Below are 18951 nucleotides of genomic sequence, written 5' to 3'. Positions count from 1 at the left end.
GTACAGCCACTATTTTATAGATCTAACTTCTGATTGAAGGCCAAAGGTAAGGGAAAGGAATATGATGATTTGAGCTTCACAACACAAAGCAATATAAAAGTTGCCCACTGTGTACAGTTTGACTGTACAGATCTAACCATATCCATCATCATAGAAGACTGAAAGCTGAATTAATTTCTTTCATTTTAATCCTTTAATTAACCAAATTGAGACCTGATAATAGTAAACTCACTTAAAAGTGCTCGGAAGTGCAGCTCTATGCCCAAGAATACTAACGAGAACCTCAATTCCAGCCAACCGATGACATTTGTGTCTATAATGAACTGCTGCTGTAACTTTGTAATGCATTTCAATGATGAACTGCACAATCATGACAGTAGATGCTTTGAGAAAGTACACGACAGGTGTTTGCCACTATTAAATGACTTTAGATGAAAATAAACAAATAAAACAAGGTTGCATGGGGGGAAATACTCAAATAATATTAAATCTAGATAATAGAGGGATTGAATCATCACCATAAAAACTCTATCAGGGCGAAAAATGTTCATCTTGTCGACAACACCAAAACTTCTAGGACAATCCTCCCTACAAAAACACAGTAAGAAGTCACTTAGATGCAAAGCAGCTACAGCCCAACAACATAAACCAAAGGGTGCAATAAGAGTATTTCACATGTCCAGGAATCCATCAACAACTGTTTGAATTGCATGAACAATTGTTTCTCTGGAAAAGAAAGGAACCACAGGGTCTGAGGCATATGAAGCTAGAGAAAAAACGTGGCTGACAATAGATACCTGCAAGCAGAGAAAATGCAAAAGAAAATTTAAGGAAACGGAAGGACAATTTACTTCATTTGATCAAGATAGATAGAAAATAAAATACATATCAGAAGTATTAACAGGTTACAATCCCAATATAACCAAGTCAAAAATATGCACCATATCTAATAGTTGCACCAAAATGAACCAAACTTTTAGTATTCATCATAACATGATACTCAATATGATGTTGTAGGATAAATGCCATAATTGTCAAAAATTAGTCATATGCTTACATGTCATGAGTTGTATGCAAATGTCTGATTAGTGGGTTTAGTGTCCTGTTAGTTGTGGTCTATAAATAGGTGATGTTGTTACACGGTCTTGAGTAGAACTCACACCAAAAGCTTTTGGGGTGAAATCTACCCAAGACCATGTAGCAGATGTAACATCTATTTTGCTTTGTTTTTTTGTTACAAGAATATAGATTTGATTAGAGCCAATTGCTTTGGTTTCTCTAGCCCAAGGGGTTTACCCCCAGGCTGGGGATTTGTCTTCTCTCTCTTAATATGATATTCTTACTGCATTTCGATTGCATCACAATAATCGTATTTTTTTTTTATTTTTTTTTAATAAAGCATGACACTTCTCAAAGCATGACTTATATTAACTGGTGAAACTCCTACTATTTCACGAATGTATTCATTTCTAATTATATATTTCCTAGTCCTACAACACATACATCTAAACATGCTTATTAGAACTACACTCATTTTATGAACGTACTACTTCTTAGTTGCCCAACATTTTGTCCTATAAAGAATCATTGGCCTTATAGTTGTTCTATAAATTTTCCTTTCAATTTTGTTAGTATTCATCGATCACATAATATGCGTTATGCACTTCGCCACTTGAGCCAAGCCAACCTATTTTGATTATGTGGATCACATTGGTAGGAGCAAGTCTACCCTGCAAAGTGGCTTATTGCTTATCCCCATTTGAAAATGAGGAGATCTGACATCAAGTGCAGGAATTGCTGTCCAAGGCGGGGAGAGTCTCAGTCCATCTCCAACTTCACCACCCTTATTAATAATCGATCCTAGGCAACAAAGAATGCTTATGATTTGTTATTAATCTTCACTTCTCCATTATCTTCTACTATTACTACACACTGTATGGATTGAGAGAAGCGAAAGTGAAGGGAAGAGTTAGTTGTGAGAAGGAAAGGGAGTGAAGTCTCTTTCCTCTTGTTTGGTTAGATAATATTAAATTAATGAGAGAGATATTTATTTAGGTATTTTTGATATATAATTATGAGAAGCACTTCACTTACCTTCCATTTCCTCCTAATTTTGAAGAGGAAGTGAAGTGCTTAAAATGTTTTTACTCTCTACCTCTCATAATCCCTCCATGCACTTCCATTTCCCTCATTAAAACTAATCCAAGCATCATTTTAACAAACTTTATCCCTCCAAATCCTTCACTTCCCCTCCCAAACCATGAAACCAAACGAAGTGTATAGTTACATTTGAGATATTCAATTTTATTTCTACAAATTTTAAACCCTCCTAACTTGAGTGTTTCTCTCTAGATTTCTAATTTACTGTTAATTCCTTCCATGGTTTCATCTACTAAATCACAACATCCACGAACAACATACACCATGGAACATAATCCATCCTAAATGTGTTTAGTTAGTTCATCCATGACTAAAGTCAAATAAGTAAGGACTTAAACTTATCATTGATGGAACCTAATAAACAATTAATAACTTTTTGACCCTTCCTTAATCTCATCATCTTTCACTAACACCCTTTAGTCATCAGTTCTTACACATATAACTTGATTGAAGTCTCTTGTTTTCCTTTCTCTAAAATTAGCAAGTTTGTAAATTCATTTCTCCATCTTTACCATCTAACCTAGTATAAAGATTGTCCAAAGCTTTTAACTTACCATCTCTAATTGTCCTTTTAAGCTCCTCATTAGCCAACTTGTATCTCTTAAAATTTTGCTCATTTTTATCCTTTTTCTACTTTCTAAAACATTCACTTTTTGCTTCTAGTACAGCTTGTATCTCACACTACTCCACCACCAAGTATCTTTTAAGGTCTTTTACCTTTGATACTCCCAAGGATTTGCTTCGATATTCTTTTAATGCATACCACCAATATATTCCACATGTCATTAGCATCACCTTTCAAACATCACTTTGTTTCTTTTAACATTTTATTCTTAAAAATTTCCAAGTTCTCACCTTTTAGATTCCACCATCTAATTTGTGGGTTTTGAATATCTTTTCTAATTTTATTTTGCCCTTTAATGTCTATATCTAATATTGTTAGCCTAGGTTGTGAGGTTCAAATCTCTCTGTAAATAACCTTGCAAACTTTACATAAATAATCTATTCGACCCACTTTTAAAAATTATTAAAAGTACTCTCTTTTAAATAGCTTGCTCTCTTCGGCCTCATTTCACTCACCAAAATCAAATCCACAATGTACCCTCATGTACCTTTGCTTATCTTTTACTAAGCGATTGAAATCTCCACCAAATAAACTTAAATAGCATTAAACATGTCCAAATGAAAATAAAAATAAATCAATACAAAGTGGAAGTACTAAACCACAAAGACTAGAACCCAATTAATATCATAAAAACTACATAATTAAGATATATATACACATATATTTGTTTATATATGGATAATGTTGTATATAGACACATATTGGAAATAGATTAACCTATTCAATAGTAAACCGCTAACCTTAGCACATCACATAAAATGGCCCCAAAAACCACAATGCATTGGCGCGTTCTCTAATAGTCTTATTATCAAAAGCAAAAGCCACCACCCATTGAACATTCTCTTTACTGAAACCCCAGATCAAACCATGCAATGGAAATTACCCCCTACCACTAACCAGACCTAAAACAACCAAAAATTGAAAACAAAAGAAGAAGAAATATGGCTTGGAGAATGAGATGCAAACATCATAACAGTGTTAACAACTTAAAGCAGCCACAGAACTGCAATCCAAAGAGTGGAGGACCAACAAGGGAGATTTTCCACCATCGTATTTCCAACAAAAAAAAAATGCAGATATCAGGAGTTGCGACTCAATCAGAAGGGCTAGAATCCAATCTTTTGAAAAACTTTTCAGTGCTAGTTTAGGGTTAAAATGGAGAAAAAATTACAAAATAGAAGGGCAGGTTAGGGGAAGCAAACACAACAAAGAGAAAGGGGGTTTGAACCAGAAATCATAACACTTAGTGTGAATGCTATTGTTTTGGTCCCAGCTTACATGTGTAGGAAGAGTGATGTAGGATATCATGTGCACATGTGATAGTTAATGGAGGGAAATTGTAGCCCATATCTAGAAGAGGCAAAACCACTTTGTAACTAACTTTTAGATATTGAACATTGATTGATTGAGATATTTCTCTCTAAATTCTCTCTCATGTTCTTGATTGGGCCCATCATCATTTGGGATCAGAGCATTAGGTCTTGATCCTAATATCTCTAATGCTGATTGGTTGATCACCTAATTCACTATTATGGAACTCATCTACCTGATTTGGGCCTTTGTTGTCATTGATTGAAAGGACTTTGCAGATCAACTCGCGAGTGAATCTTGATCTATTAGACTTCGAAAGTTACAGCTAAACTCTCCATCACGAAAGATGAGCATCGCAAAATCGATTCAAAGCCTCTGGAATCATCATGATTTCAACCTAGATTCGAGTTCTTGAGTCGCGTTCGAAGGTACTTTGGATTTCAGATCTAACTTGCGTCATCGAGAGCTCAGTTCTTGAATGTGTCCCTGACCCAAAGATCACAACCTCTGAATTTCAACTTCACAACTGGATTTCGCGGTTGGATTGGGGTTTTTGGTTTGGAAATTGGTCCATTGTTGGGGTGCGATTTCTGGTTCAATCACGATTTACAATCTGGGATTCCATGCTGTTCTTATGACCTGGGTTGATCAAAGAAGAACTTCTTCTACAGTCGACTTTTTCTCCTTTAAAGCTTGGTTGCTGGTTAATCTCGACTTTCATGTTGCAGACTGTTGAATCAACCTGGGTTATTCAACTTGTGGGTAAGTGATTCTTGAAGCCTTCAATCCATCTGTGTTGAATTTCTTGTGTTGCATCTGAAAGTTTTAGGGAAGAGAAAGATATAGGGAATGAGTGAGACCTCCTCCCCTTTTATATTAGAAATAAAGCATAATTACAGGAGTGCCATAAGACATGATGAATTAAGGGCCAGCTCATAACAGCCCATTACATCAATCAAGAAACAAATCAGCTCAAGGGCCAGCTCATAACAGCCCTCTAAAGCTCCTCGTCCTAATGGTGCTTTCAGAAACCGAAATCCACCTCACGGTGGAACTTTCAAGTGCTTAAAGTGTGGAGAACTGGACCATAGATCTTCTTATTGCCACAAGAATGTGCATACTAGGCGGAGAAAGACACTTCTTATTGAAAAAGTTGAGGAACATGGTGACTATGAGAGTGTTTCAATTTATAACACTTCGGACAATATTGAAATTAGTGGAGATAGTGATGAAGAAGAGGGTCTTGCTATTATGTTGAAGAAGACAGCTAGAGAGCCAAGAAGATTGGTTGCGCACCAATATCTTCTTTACCACTTGCAATATTGGTTAACGTGTTTGTAAGATGATCATTGATAGTAGAAGTTGTGAGAACGTGGTTTCTCAAGAGCAGGTGGCCAAACTCAACCTTCCGGTAGAGGACCATCCACATCCTTATTCACTATCTCGGTTCAAGAAAGGCAATGAGATCAAAGTGACCAAACGGTGTTTGATTGTTTTTTATTCTAGAAAAAGTACTTTGATGAGGTAAGGTGTGATGTAGTGCCTATGGATGCTTGTCACATTCTACTTGAGTGTCCTTGGCAATATGACTAGCAATCTTTGCATGATGGCAATTAGAACACTTGCACCATTCTCAAGGATGAAAGCCATTTTACATTGCTTCCAATGAAGGAGAAGATTGCTTCTAAGCAATCTTCTAGTTCTACCACCTTGATTTCTCCCAAAGAATTTTTGGAAGAAACTCAAGGATTTTGGAGTTATATTGGCTTTGGTTTCGATTATGCACACGGATGCTACTAAGGAAAAGGTTGATGTGACTACTCTTTTGGAAGAGTATGCCAATGTCTTTCCCCAAGAGGTTCCTCCCGATTTGCCTCCCATGTGTGACATCCAACATCGTATTGATTTGGTACTCGTGTCAGCGCTTCCAAATAAACCGGCCTATCACATGTCTTCTAAGGAGAAAGAGGAGTTGCAACGGCAAGTAAAAGAGCTTTTGGCTAAAGGGTATATCCTGTCGAGCCTTAATCCTTGTGGTGTTCTGGCCCTTTTGACACCTAAGAAGGATGGATCATGGTGCATGTGTGTGGATAGCCGTACAATCAGCAAAATTACCATCAAGTATCGCTTTCCAATTCCAAGATTGGATGATATGTTGGATTGCCTTGCTGAATCAAAGGTGTTTTCTAAGATTGATGTTAGAAGCAGCCATCATCAAATCGGCATTAAGTCGGGTGATGAGTGGAAAATGGCTTTTAAAACACCTCATGGACTTGTGATGCCATTTGGACTTACCAACACTCCAAGCACTATTGACACAAATGTTAAATCCACATTTAGGTGTTTGTGTGGTGGTTTACTTCAATGATGTCTTGATCTATAGACTTGTGATGCCATTTGGACTTACCAACACTACAAGCACTTTTGACACAAATGTTGCATCCACGTTTGGATGTTTGTGTAGTGGTTTACTTCAATGATGTCTTGATCTATAGTCAGAGCTTGAAAGAGAATTTGTGCCACCTTCGGCAAGTCTTTGAACTTTTGAGGGAACACTAAGAAGTGTACCTTTGCCGTTGATCAAGTCATCTTCTTGGGTTATGTTGTGTCTTCTCATGGGGTGCTTATGGACATGGAAAAGGTCAAGGCAATTGTGGATTGGCCAACTCCTTCTAGTATCCATGAAGTGTGGAGTTTTCATGGATTGGCTACCTTCTATAGACAGTTTATCAAGAACTTTAGTAGTCTTGTTGCTCCTTTAACTAACATTCCCAAGCTTAAGACTTTTGAATAGAACAACGAGGCCGCCAATAGCTTCCAACTTTTGAAGAAGGTGCTTACCGAAACTCCAATTTTGGCACTACTGAACTTTAACAAACTTTTGATCTTGATTGTGATGCATCGGGATTGGGCATTGGTGGCATCCTTAGCTAAGAGGGGCGGCAAATTGCCTTTTTTAGTGAAAAGTTGACTGGGGCTAAGCTCAAGTTTTCTACTTACGACTTGGAATTTTATGCCATCATCCAAGCCATCAAGCATTGGAGCTACTACCTTGCTTGTAAAGAGTTCGTGCTCAACGCCAACCATGAGGCCCTCAAGTACATCAATAGCCAATCCCATCTTAACAAGAAACATGCCAAATGGGTGGCTTACTTGCAACAATTTACATTCTCTTTGCGACATAAATCAGGGGTTCTTAATAAAATGTCCAATAGTATGAGTAGACGAACGACTCTTTTGATTGAAATGAAGAATGATGTTCTGGGTTTTTATGAGTTTCGTACATTCTATGCAAGTGACCCTTCTCCAAGATTTTTGATGATTTGCAAAGGCGGGATAGGGCTACTTATCCAAACTACATGACTAGAGATGGCTTCCTCTTCCATGGCCTTAAGTTTTGTGTGCCTAGTTGTTCCTTGAGAATGCATTTGTTGATTGGACATCACAAATTAGGACATTTTGGCAAGGCCAAGACCCTTGGCTTACTTCAAGATGCTTATTATTGGCCGAGAATGACCAAGAATGTGGGCAACCATGTGAAACAGTGTCAAATTTGTCAAAGAAACAAAGGGACTGCAACTAATGCAGGATTATATACGCCTTTACTGGTGCCGGATGGTCCTTGGCAATGCATTAGTATGGACTTTGTCTTGAGTTTACCTCCTACACAAAGGAGGAGTGATTCTATTATGGTGGTTGTGGACAGTTTTTACAAGATGGCACATTTTATACCTTGCAAGAAGACCATAGATGCTATAAATATTGCTAAACTCTTCTTCAAGGATGTCTATAACTTGCATGGGGTACCTACCTCTATTGTGTCCGATAGAGATACAAAGTTCCTTGCCCACTTTTGGAGAACTTTATGGAGGAAAATTGGCATTCACTTGAACTTTAGCACTACATTTCATCCTCAAACCGAAGGCCAAATGAAGGTAGTGAATCGAAGTCTTGGCAACTTGTTGAGTTGTCTTGCGGGAGATCATCCCAAGAGTTGGGATGGTACTATTCCTTTAGCCAAGTTCGCTTACAATTCATCAATCAACCACACCATAAAAAAAAAGAATGAAAAGAATTGTTTTGGCTTACCTATGAATGAGGTAGAGCCTTGTATTTATAATGAAACAATATTACAAAATAAGAAACGAAGATAAAAAAAAGGTATTCAATCTGTGAATCACAAATTTTATACACACTACCATAATTACAATATTACTATTTCCTAATTCCAACGCTACCATAATTATAATATCACTATTTACTAATTTCAACACTCCCCCCTCAAGCTGGTGTAAAGATATTTAATAAACGCAGCTTGCCAATAGACGACTGGAGCAATATTGGGCCTACAGACTTGGTGAACATATTTGCTAACTGCTGAGAAGAAGAGCCAAAGGATAGTCTCACAATACCAATCCGAACCTTTTCTCGAATGAAATGTATATCAACATCTATATGCTTTGTACGCTCATGTAGGACAGAATCAGAAGCCAACATAATAGCAGACTTATTGTTACAAAACAAAGAAGCAGGAGCAGTATCCTCAAATCCTAACTCTGCTAAAATAGAACACAGCCATAGAATCTCAAAAGTACCTTGTGCCATAGCCCTATACTCAACTTCTGCAGAAGACCTAAAAACAACTGCTTGCTTCTTACTTTTCCATGTTATAACATGATCAATATAGAAAGTATAGAAGCCAAAAGCAGAACGCCTATCTATAGATCCTGCATAGTCAGCATCAGTAAAACAGGAGAGTCCAGATTGAGGGTTATGAAGAATAATCCCAAGCCAGGAGAGTTCTTCATATATCTCAAGGTGTGATGAACCACATCAAGATGTTCTGTACGAGGTGCATGCATGAATTGGCTAACTACACTAACTGCAAATGTCAAGTCAGGTCTAGTATTGGTCAAATAGATGAGACGCCTAACAAGACGCTGATATATACCTGGGTCCTCTAGTAATTCGCCAGACTCTGATGTGATCTTAACATTGGGATCCATAGGAGCAGAAGCAAGTTTACACCCCAACATACTAATATCCTTGAGTAAGTCAAGAATATACTTCTTTTGAGATAAAAAAAATCCCCTGCTGTGAGCGAGCCACCTCAATCCCTAGAAAATACTTGACATTCCCCAAATCCATAATATCGAAGGTGTGTCCCAATTCCCGTTTTACTTGATCAATGCCTATAGAGTCATCACCGGTAAGAATGATATCATCCACATACACCAACAAGACTATCCACTGACTTGCAGAATTACAACAGATAAAGCAAGTATGGTCTGAATGGCACTGAACAAAGCCCATGGAGATGATGACTGAGCTAAAACGACCAAACCAAGCTCGTGAAAACTGCTTCAAGGCGTACAAAGACTTGCGCAATCGACATACTTGCCCTGAATACTCCCCCTCCGCTCGAAAACCAAGAGGAGGTGCCATATAAATCGTCTAACGAATATCCCCACGTAGAAAGGCATTCTTGACATCAAGCAGATAATGGGGCCAAGAATGAGATGCCACAAGAGATATAAGTAGACAAACAAAGGCAAGCTTGGAGACTGGTGCAAAGGTAGCACCAAAATCCTTGTTAGGAACTTGAGTGAAGCCCTTGGCCACTAAGCGGGCCTTACCAGTGTTATTAAAGGTGCGACTAAGCGCTCGCTAAAGCGCGAAGCAAGGTGAGGCGACCCTTTAGCGCTTCACACCCACTGAGGCGGGGCGAAATGATGAAGCGAAGTCGAAGCGCATGAAGCAAGGCTTAGGTGTCGAAACGAAAGGCAATACGAAGCGTCGCTTCACCATTTTTTGTCTGCTTTCAGTTCGAAAATCTAGGCCCTTGATTTGAATGACTTTTGTGGACATGCGTTGCACTTTATAATTGCTTTCTACTAAATAAGAAGTCGAAACCCTAGTCAACATCGTTCCAATCGATAATTGCTTTCAAGAATCTCGCTGATTACCTACTTCCGACATCGTTCCAGTTGAAAGAGGAGGTGAGTACCTGCTTCTTCTTCTTCCTTTCTTCTTTTCTCCTGCTGTTGCTTCTTCCTTTCATCTTTTTTTCTTCTTCCTCGAACCCCCTTTTTTTTTTCTTCTTCCCCCCCTCCCTTTTTTTTCTTCCGTTGTTCTTGTTTTGATTCTCTTCTTATTTATTTTGCTAAAAAACATTTCAATTAATTTTACTAAATTGATTTTACAATTGTTTAATTATTTTGCTCTGTTATTTTACAATTATTTTGCTGTGTTAATAATATAATTATTTTGCTGAAAAAATTTCAATTAATTTTGCTGAAACACTAATTTCAATTAGAACCTTTGGATTGGTGGATTGTATTTGTCTTTGTTAAATATTTTCTGTTGTTTATGGATATTTAGTATTTGGAATGATAAATGCATGATGGTTCTTGAAAATATTTATATTTTTGTCTATAATATTTATTTAAAAAAAATATTCTTTATGGTTGCCTCGATTCGATGAAGCCCTCGCCTCACCTCGTCGCCTCACGCTTAGGCGTTAGGAGACCTTGTCGCCTCGGTTCGCTTTTCGCCTTAAAAAACACTGGGCCTTATAACGGTCAATGGAGCCATCAGGTAGGTACTTAATAGCAAAGACCCATTTGCAACCCACAGTACTCTCACCAGAAAGTAAAGGAACCAAATCCCAAGTACGATTCTATTCTAAAGCTGCCATTTCAGTCTGCATTGCCTCCACCCATTTTGGATTTTGAAGGGCCTCTAACACAGACCGAGGAATAGACTCGGACTTAAGCTTGCCAAGGAAAGAATGATATGAGTCAAAAGCCCTGTCATATGAGAAATACTGGGAAATAGGATGATTAGTACTACATAGATAACCCCAACGGTTGGAGGAATGTCGATCCCGAGGAGGATTACTACAAGGAAGGAAAGGAGATGTATGTAAAGGGGAAAAATTATCTAATCCAAGATTCGAAGAGGTGGCAGGAGGAGGCTGAGTACGAGGGCAATGAGAGTATACCTACAAGGGAAAGGGGAAAGGAGGCAAAGGTGGAGGATGAGGGGGAGGGGCAACCTCATCCAAAATGGGGACCGGGAGAACACTTTGAGTATCTAAAGGGGAAACCTACAACAAGGGGTTAGGACAAAAAAAAAAAGAAGATCCTCACAAAACATAACATCCAAAGTATGTTGAAAGTGACGAGACACAGGATCAAAACATTTATAACCTTTAGACATGGAAGAATACCCCAAAAAGACACAACAAATAGACTTGTCATCTTAGTGCGAGTGGGACGCGAGTCCTAAACAAAACATGTACACCCAAAAACACAAGGCAAAAGAGGAAAAAAGGTAGTATTAGGCATAAGAATACGAAATAGAGTAAGGCTATGTAACACACAACTAGGAGTCATATTAATAAGATAGACAGCAGTAAGAACAGCCATGTGCTAATAAGACTTAGGCACACTCAAACCATGAAGAAGACAACGCACGACATACATAATATAACGGTTTTTACGTTTAACCACACCATTTTGTTCAGGGGTCCGAGGACATATAAGTTGTTGAAGAATACCCGTTCGATTAAGGTGAAAACAAAATTTATTGGAGATGTATTCCGCACCATTATCAGAGCGAATGTTCCTAACAATGGTACAAAATTGTGTATTAACCATTTGCAAAAACTGAACAAAGATGGGAAACACATCAAACTTGCAGCGAAGTAAATAGACCCAAGTGCACCTAATGTGATTATCAATAAAAGTCACATAATAACGATGACCCGAAAAAGCAGGAACATGAGAGGGACCCCAAACATCAAAATGAGTAAGGTCAAAAGCACTAGGGGCACGTGTCATATGTGGTATATAACTAGTATGGATATATTTAGACAACTCACAAGTAACACAATGAAATTTAGAATCCTTACAAGCTTTATTTAATAACGGGAAAAGTTGACATAAATATTGAAAGTTAACATGACCTATACAGGCGTGCCATAACTCTAAAGTTTGAATATAAAAAACACAAGATATAGAAGCAGGCAAAACAGACACCTAAAAACTGGCTAAAGTCGAAAAAGGCTAGTCCAGTGGATCCCCAAAGTAGTATAGCCCATCACGCTTATATCCCCTACCAAAAATCCTCTTCGAACTCAGAACCTGTAAAAGACACGAAAAAGGTAAGAAGATGACGACGCAATTAAAGGTTTTAGCAAGACGACTAACAGATAAGAGATTATAACCAAACTTGGGAACATGTAACACAGAAGATAAAGTGATATCAAGGGATAAAAACACAACACCCTTATGCTGGACAAAAGAGCAAGAACCATCAGCAAGACACACAAATTGGGTAGCAATGGTAGGTAAAGGAGAGGAAAGAAAAGAAAACTCACCAGTCATATGATCATTAGCCCCAGAATCCATGAAAGACTAGTAGACCGAACATGGAAAGCAATAGAAGTGCCTATAGCAAGGGTGGCAGTAGAGGATGATGGACCAAGATAACCAGTGGGGAGAGGCCCAAGTTAGGCCTAAAGCTAACCAATCTGAGTCTATAATTGCTATAGATTAGGGACATCAGGAGGCTTAAAAGCAAGAGTAATTTCCACCAAAGCAGCAATGCGAGCAAAGCCAGAACCATGTGTAACAGGACCACGAGGACGAGAAGGGCGTTGCCTCAACTCAAGATGAAGTTTGAAGCAACGGGCTTTGACATGTCTAGGCGCACCACAATGATGACAAGTAACAGAATTGGTGGAACTCCAAGAACTAGAACTCGCAGCAAGAGCCATCTGATCTGCTAAAACTGAAGGTACTGAAGGAACAATAAGCTGAACCAATCGTTGGCGACGATTATCATTGTCAATAATGGCAAAAGCCTCATAAAGAGATGGCACGGGTGATGTGTTTAGAATTTGAATTCAAAAAGATTCAAATTCAGAGTTTAAACCCATGAGAAACTGATAAGTGTGCTGTCGGGCAAGCCTCTTGGACACGAGAGAGGCTGTTTCTAGTGAAAGGTCAGTCAAAGACTCATATTGAGTAAGTTTCTCCCAACGAGCCCGAAGATATCCAAAAAATTTAGCTACAAAAAGGCTAAGAGAGGACTGAGAGGCCTGGGCTATATCCTGGTAAAGCTCGAAGATACGTGCATCATTGTGAGCATGAGCGTACATCTGTACAATGTCTGCCACAAACTCGAAACTGCATCGTAATAAAGGAACATATGATAAATCCGATCTTCCATGAAATCAAACATCCATCCCAATATAGTGCAATTATTGATATCCCACTGAGCACGTGTATGCTCTGTCACAGCTGGCGGGGTAATAGTAGATAAAAGCCAATGGGCCTTTCCCTTCCCCCAAGATAGAGTTTAAGGAAACAGTTCCAAGCAGCAAATTTTTTCCCATTCAACACCACACTCATAATATGATGAATAGGAGTTTGATGGGAAAGAGAAAAATTAGTACTTGGAACAGGCACAGGTTTGGTGTAGACCGCAATAGATACCTCAGTAGGAAATGATAAAAGATTAATTATTCATAGGGAGATGATGAGGGCTGAAATAGACAGCAATATAGCAACACAGTCCGAGTAAACCACCAGAAAAGTCGGAAAAAAAACTCAATGGCTAAATGCTACCGAATAAACATGGTAGCCCAGAAAGAAAAAAAAAGAAAAAAATAGATCCAAAAAAGTTCTTAAAAGTATCAGCACTACACCCTATAAAAGGGAGAAAAAGGGTTTAGACCACCGTAAAGAGGGTGTCGAACCAACCTAGGCCAGGGGGAGACCTGGTCGAAGTACTCTAGGCCAAGATGAGACCTGGTTGGCAGTAGTAATGTCCTTGGCAGGACTGCCGAGGGGTATAGGAGGGAGGGTGTTGTCAGGTGATCTAGAGGGGAGAGGAGGTCTGTTGGCTGCTAGCTGCTGGATGAAGAAGAAAGAAGATGAAGAAATTGCTAGGTAGTGAAGAACAGAGGCCAACAGGGAAGAGGAAATGGTCTAGGGTTTCTGTGTTTTGGCTTTGATACCAAAAAGAATGAAAAGAATTGTTTTGGCTTACATATGAATGAGGTAAAGCCTTGTATTTATAATGAAACAATATTACAAATTAGGAAACGAACAAAATAGGAAACGAAGATATAAAAAAAAAAGGGTATCAAATCTATGATTGACACAATCAAAAATTTATACACACTACCATAATTACAATATCACTATTTCCTAATTCCAACACTACCATATTTATAATAGCACTATTTCTTAATTCCAACAATAAATAGTTCTCCCTTTGAAGTAGTTTTTGGAATGAAATTTTCAAGTGTTATGGATTTGGTTCCTTTGCCTATCTCAAGGAAGGGAAACGTTAAAGTGGAGGACATGGCTAAATTCATCAAGAATGTCAATGCTCAAATTAGGACCCAAATTGAAAAGTCCAATGCCAAATACAAATCGGACATTGATGTGCATAAACATAAAGTTTTGTTTGAGGTGGGGGATCTTGTGTGGGCCGAGTTAACCAAAGAAAGGTATCCTCATGGTGCTTACACCAAGTTAACTGATAGGAAGGTGGGTCCTTGTGAAGTGTTGCACAAAGTCAACGACAATGCTTATCTAGTCAAATTGCCGCCTCATTTGGGAATCTCCAACACCTTTAATGTGCAACACCTTGTGCCTTATTTGCCGGATGATTCTTGTATCAACACCGCTTCTATTATTGTACATTAGTTTCCTTTGTGGAATTTGTTTGTATTGTACTTTCTAGTTTTGATTTCACTTCTAGGGCATTAGTTGTGTTTTGTTTGTCTTCACTTGAAGACAAGTTCTTTTGAGAGGGAGAGTATGATATAGGATATCATGTGCATAGAATGTGATAGTTAGTGAAGGGAAATTGTAGCCTATATCTAGAAGAAGCATAACCACTTTGTAACTAACTTTTAGATATTAAACATTGATTGATTGAGATATTTTTCTCTCTAAATTCTCTCTCATGTTCTTGATTGGGCCCATCATCAAAGAGAAAGGGGAAAAAAAAACATGAAAGCAATACCCAATACCTAGTTCCAACAGTTCAGCCTCGTAATCATATTATCCAACTATGTTAGTTAACTAATCGCCCCAAATGATCTGGTAGAATGGACCCAACAATGTACAACAAGCTCACACGCATTGCCTCACAACAACCCTCCTTTGCACATTGGTCCCAACTTACATGTGCAGGAAGAGAAAGAGGAAAAGGGAACATGAAAGCACTACCCAATACCTAGCTTCGGTAGTCCAGTCTCGTAATCATATTATCCAACTATGCCAGTTAACTAATCGCCCCAAATGAACTTGTAGAATGGACCCAACAATGTAAAACAAGCTCTCACACATTGTCAAACCTGCAACCCTCCTTTGTACATTGAAAAACAAGACTAACACCCAAACTAACTGAACTGGCAGCAAGACCAAGCACACACATGGGTCGAGTGACACTAAAGTGATGATTTTGTTACTGTTAGATAGCTTGATATACATTGTTGGGCCTATTTCTTAACAGCCTAGGCTTTTGGGAAATTTGATAACTTAACATGGTATCAAAGCTTTGGTTGAGAGGTCTTGAGTTCAACTCTCTCCTTTAGCATTTGGCATTACGTCCCTGTTTGGTTTTTTCCTCTGTTTGGTTGCTTGGTTCTCTTTCTGTTTGGTTCTTTGTTTGCCTCTCCATCTGCAAGATAGGGTTGCACGTAAGGGAGGATGTTAAATAGCTTGATGTACATTGTTGGGCCCATTTTCTAACAGCTTCGGCTTTTTGGGAAAATTGGTGACTTAATAGTTTCCTCAGCCTATGTTACATGGACTCGGATATGGATGTCGCGTGCATGTATGTACCTAGAGGTTGGACTCATCAAACCATAAATTTAAGAGTATGCAGACTTGGCAAAAAAATGTCATATTTTTATATTTTTAATCAAGTATGTGAGATCACCTTGATGATGTATTAACCTACAAAAGCTAGATACTTCCAAGAAAGTGGTGTCCATGTTGGACACCGACACTTGTTCGAACATTCCAGACATGTATTGAACACACGTCCAAACGTCTCCTATTATTCTTTAAGTGTTTGTAGACACTAACACACTTCGAACACTAGGTGGACACGTGTCTATCGTTTAGACAAACGAGATACACAATACACGTTCGAACAAAATAACTTGGGATCCAATAATAAAATGAAAATAATGTAGATTTATGGGTATAAATCCCCCCTTCTTTAAACTTTAGAAAGCACTGTATGTTCTGTTTGTTTGTTTTTTAATCTTTGAATACAATATTCATATATGTGATGTGACACATATTAATATATAAAACTACACACTTTGTGCATAACCCCCCCCCCCCCCCCCAAAGGAGTACTAAGCAAAAAATACACAATTGTATTTGAGTTGGGCATATGTGATGTCTTAGCACCAGCTTGAGAGAGTGTTAGATATTTCCTTAATTTTATAATTCTCTATAATTGGAAGTTAATATAAAAACTATGAAATATAGGAAATCCCTCACTTTTATCTCTTCTTCATATCCTCTGTTCTCTTTATTTTATCCTTCTTTTTCATTCCTATAAACCACCTCATACATACAGCTGATGCAAACAATGCAAATATGTATATAACATAACAATTATGGGTGTCATTGGTGAGGATGTTTTCATCATTTTAAGGTTTCAAGCCTCGACTTGTGTGAGTTTTTTTGGGGTCCTTGGTTTGTTTTTGTTAAGTAAGTAATGTTTTGAGGATATTTAATATATTTTGTCTTTTTAGGGGGGATCATTTGCAAGTTTTGAGTTGGCTTCTTTAAAAAGCCTCTTGACTTTCTATAGAAGGGGACTGATATGCAGAGAAAAGGGACTTTTGTAGAAAAAAAAAACACAGATCTGAGCTCAGAGCTCTCAAAACCAGCTGGGGTTTTAAAGGTTTGGAGGCTGGGGTTTGAGGATTCAACCCCATGGTGCCTACCAGTCCATCCGTCGCTGCTGTATGCACGAAGAGGCTAGCACCTAAGCCACTATTTTCCTTACTGTCCAGATCTGGAAGACTACCAGATTCAGGTATCTTTTGTAAGAGTTGCTTGTTTGCTCCACATATTCACCTATTTGCTACCCCTATTTGTATCAACTCTACTTCCAACAAGGATGGTTCACTTTTGAATACTATAAATGTGGCTAAACAAAACCTGCTAACAGTTTATGCAACAAAATTCATCATAACATTAAATATCTAATATTAAACTTAGATTTGTAGACGAGCAAACCATATTTTTCTTTATGAGTTTGTCTCTCTCATTCTCAGATATCTCAGCAATTCTCAAAATTGAACTCTGAAGTACCACTGCTCCATTTTCCCATCCAGACTTCTTATTGCAATGAAATGCCATGCAAATAGAAAAGATTGGCACAAAGTGATTTTTAACCAGAAGAGATGTGTGTTGACAGGCCACCTGAAAGCAAATATGTTCTTAACTTTAACAAAACCAAACAATGCAACAATAGTTATAAATTAATTAGAAAAAAAAAAAAACTATCTGAATGTCAACAAGAAATCAAAATCTCTTGTTAAATAGGGAAAATGGGTATCGACGAACAAGTCAACCAGTTATCAGTGAAATTTTTGGGTGGTGTTTAATAAAATTGAATGCTGAATTTTTTATATCTAAAAATTGTTTGGTATGTACCAACATTTGAATATTGAATTTAATCAAGTTGTACATACATAAGAAACTAAAGTTGAAATTTGTTACTAATTTTTTTATTTTTTGTTTTTCACTGTTTATATTGTGGCAGTGGGTTAGTAGTAATACGACGGTGGTAATGTAATGGTGACAGTGATGGTCGTGGTGCTTGGATTGTGAAGAAGTAAATGTGGAAAATGTAGTGGTGCCATGGTTGGGGCTGGTGGGGTAGGGGATGGTGATGGTGGCAGTGGTGGAGATAGTTGTGTGGTGGTGGTGGTGGTGGTGGTGGTAGTGGTACGGTGGTAGGCTGGTAGTGATGGCAGTGGTGGCCATAATGGAGTGGAGGTGGTGTTATGGCTGTGACAGTGATGGCAGTTGAAGGTAGTGGTGGTGGTGGTTGTAGATTGTTGTAGTGGTGGCAGCGATGGTGTGGTAGTGGTAGTGGCAAAAGTTTTGGTGGTAGTGGAGTGGTGGTAATGGCGACGGTTGTGATAATGAAGAAGTGGTAGCAACAAAGACTGAGGACGGTTGTGTGATAGGGTGAGGTGACGGTGGTGGTCAGTAGTAGTTTGTGTGATGGTGGGATAGTGGTAGTGAGAAGTGGCAGTGGCGATGGTAGTGGTTGTAATGGAGTGATGGCAGTAGAAGTAGTGGTGGCGGTGGCTGCAGTTGAGTGATGGTCAGTACACCTCAAAAGAGGCATAAAAATAAGCAGTTAGAAATTCAGCATTCAGCATAATCAGCACATGCAGTCTAGCTGGCAGTGTGTACCCATTATGGGTAAGTAATGTGTACCTATGGCTACGTGTGTTAAGCTGTATTGTAATACCTTTCTTCTGTAATAAAATGCTTGCTTAAAAAAGAAATATAAATAAATAAAAACTAGTTCAATACAATTTTTAACAATCTTTTATTAAAGAAGAAACAGGAAGAATTTAGCATTGCCCACCTTAGCAACCCAGTTTAGGTTGGAAGTCTCCCCACGCAAAACTAAAGCTGGAAGAAGCCAATGGCAACAATACTGCATAAAATGACTGGGCTCCATATTTGAAACAAAAAGATCTCTTACCTGCAAAGAACAATAAGATTATGCATAATGCCTAGCACCCTTTTATCCTACTTGGAAAATCCCTAGAGGACAAAGAT

General features: G+C 38.3%; 1 protein-coding gene across 3 annotated transcripts in view; it reads right to left on the bottom strand.

Annotated features, from left to right (window-relative positions):
- Positions 1 to 18951, bottom strand: part of ATM (Serine/Threonine-kinase ATM-like protein) — a 177529-nt gene that overhangs the window by 91802 nt on the left and 66776 nt on the right. For all 3 annotated transcript variants that reach the window (XM_082907876.1, XM_082907878.1, XM_082907877.1), the window contains exons 30-34: positions 18755 to 18874; positions 17386 to 17571; positions 676 to 797; positions 519 to 588; positions 233 to 360 (exon numbers count right to left, since the gene is read on the bottom strand). In XM_082907876.1, the coding sequence (XP_082764002.1) occupies positions 233 to 360; positions 519 to 588; positions 676 to 797; positions 17386 to 17571; positions 18755 to 18874 (626 nt within the window). The remainder of the gene's footprint in view (positions 1 to 232; positions 361 to 518; positions 589 to 675; positions 798 to 17385; positions 17572 to 18754; positions 18875 to 18951) is intronic.

The sequence above is a fragment of the Camellia sinensis genome, chromosome 15, assembly GCF_055761805.1.
Source record: "Camellia sinensis isolate YWXY chromosome 15, ASM5576180v1, whole genome shotgun sequence".
Lineage (NCBI taxonomy): Eukaryota > Viridiplantae > Streptophyta > Magnoliopsida > Ericales > Theaceae > Camellia > Camellia sinensis.
Note: the sequence above shows the minus strand (reverse complement) of the source record. Positions and strands in the feature narration are given on the sequence as shown.